The 1,328-nt window shown below is 40.9% G+C and overlaps 1 protein-coding gene across 1 annotated transcript in view; it reads left to right on the top strand.

Annotated features, from left to right (window-relative positions):
- Nucleotides 1-939: 939 nt before the first annotated feature.
- Nucleotides 940-1,328, top strand: part of PITPNM2 (phosphatidylinositol transfer protein, membrane-associated 2) — a gene marked incomplete at its 3' end in the record, with an annotated part of 63,922 nt that continues 63,533 nt past the window's right edge. Inside the window, exon 1 of the mRNA XM_010292148.1 lies at nucleotides 940-1,116. Coding sequence (XP_010290450.1) covers nucleotides 1,039-1,116 — 78 coding nt within the window. The remainder of the gene's footprint in view (nucleotides 1,117-1,328) is intronic.

Below are 1,328 nucleotides of genomic sequence, written 5' to 3'. Positions count from 1 at the left end.
GCCGAGACTGAGCTGGACTGATAGCAGGCAGCTTTGCTTCTTGTGTCCTCTCCTCCTCACCAGTCGTCTTTTTCTTTTCCCCCTTCCGTACGTGATTTTTGTTGCCTTTATCCGTCGCCTGTAGAAAGTCTTAAGAATATTTGAAAAGTTACTGCTTTTACTCTTGGTATAGTAAAGGCTGTATTCCCTGTACTCTAAGCAATAATTTTTTTAAATTGCCTCAATCTGGGGCATGATGGGATTTTTTTTATGTTGCAGTTTGATCTTTGGCTGTATTCTTATGCAGTGGGAGTGTAAAAAATTTTAGTCTGGCATTGATATCAGTGTCAGGAGGATTTTGCCTGCAGCCTACTTTGGAGGTGAAAGAGAAGGAATCTTACCAAGACAGTAATTCAGAATAAAGCAGGGAAGAAAAGTACATTTCTGCTGTCTTTATTGTTAGAATCCAAATGACTTTCTTCATCATGGTGCTACTAAGGGCCGAGCAAGTCTAATTATTGCCTTTTTTTGCTGCTGTGTGAATGTGAGAGGATAAAACCTGATACCTTTGAGTGGCTGCATCTCTGGTGTGTTGCTAACTTTGGAGAGACACTATATTGTCTAGCAAGAGAAGGTCTGCCCGTTCATTTTGAGCTTTTGTCACATCCCTTCCATGGAGATGCTATTGCGTATGAAAGTCTGGTTGATAGGGTGGCAAAGATCAGGAGGGTAATAGCTTTGATGGTATCCCCTGAAGCAAATGAAAATTTTTCTAAAAGATTCTGTTCTATTTGATACCAAGAGTCTGGTAGTACTCCAGGGATTCTTCTCTCGGCTATTGAGCTTATTGCTATTACAGAAATTAATGTTTGCGTGTGTGTTTTGTTTTTTTAATAGGATGATCTCCGATAAGAACGGAAAATAACTGCTTCTTCCTTCTTTCTCTCTCTCACTCTGTTTCAGGGATCCTCAATGCATTTGCTTGCCATTTTTTAAGGAGACTTTACTAAAAGCTTCTGGATTGTGTTTCTGAGTGGACACAAGATTTTTGTATTCAAAATGCTCATAAAGGAATATCGTATTCCTCTTCGGATGAGTGTGGAAGAATATCGAATTGCGCAGCTGTACATGATACAGGTCAGTAATGTTTCAGCCCACGCGGATGGGTGCAGACTAACACCGAGCTTCGTGTGGAAGAGTGGAGTGTTGCTGCAGGATTAGATGTTTTAAGTTTGAGGTTTGCTGTATGCTTATAAAGGAGCAGGGGGGGAAAGGAATACAAACCTTTAGTTTATGACTTGCCTCCCCTCGTCCTTAAATTGGAGAACCTCTCTTTGACCTACCTAGGG

Source organism: Phaethon lepturus, unplaced genomic scaffold (genome assembly GCF_000687285.1).
Source record: "Phaethon lepturus isolate BGI_N335 unplaced genomic scaffold, ASM68728v1 scaffold4878, whole genome shotgun sequence".
In the NCBI taxonomy this organism is placed as follows: domain Eukaryota; kingdom Metazoa; phylum Chordata; class Aves; order Phaethontiformes; family Phaethontidae; genus Phaethon; species Phaethon lepturus.
This window is presented reverse-complemented; position numbering and strand designations above follow the sequence as displayed.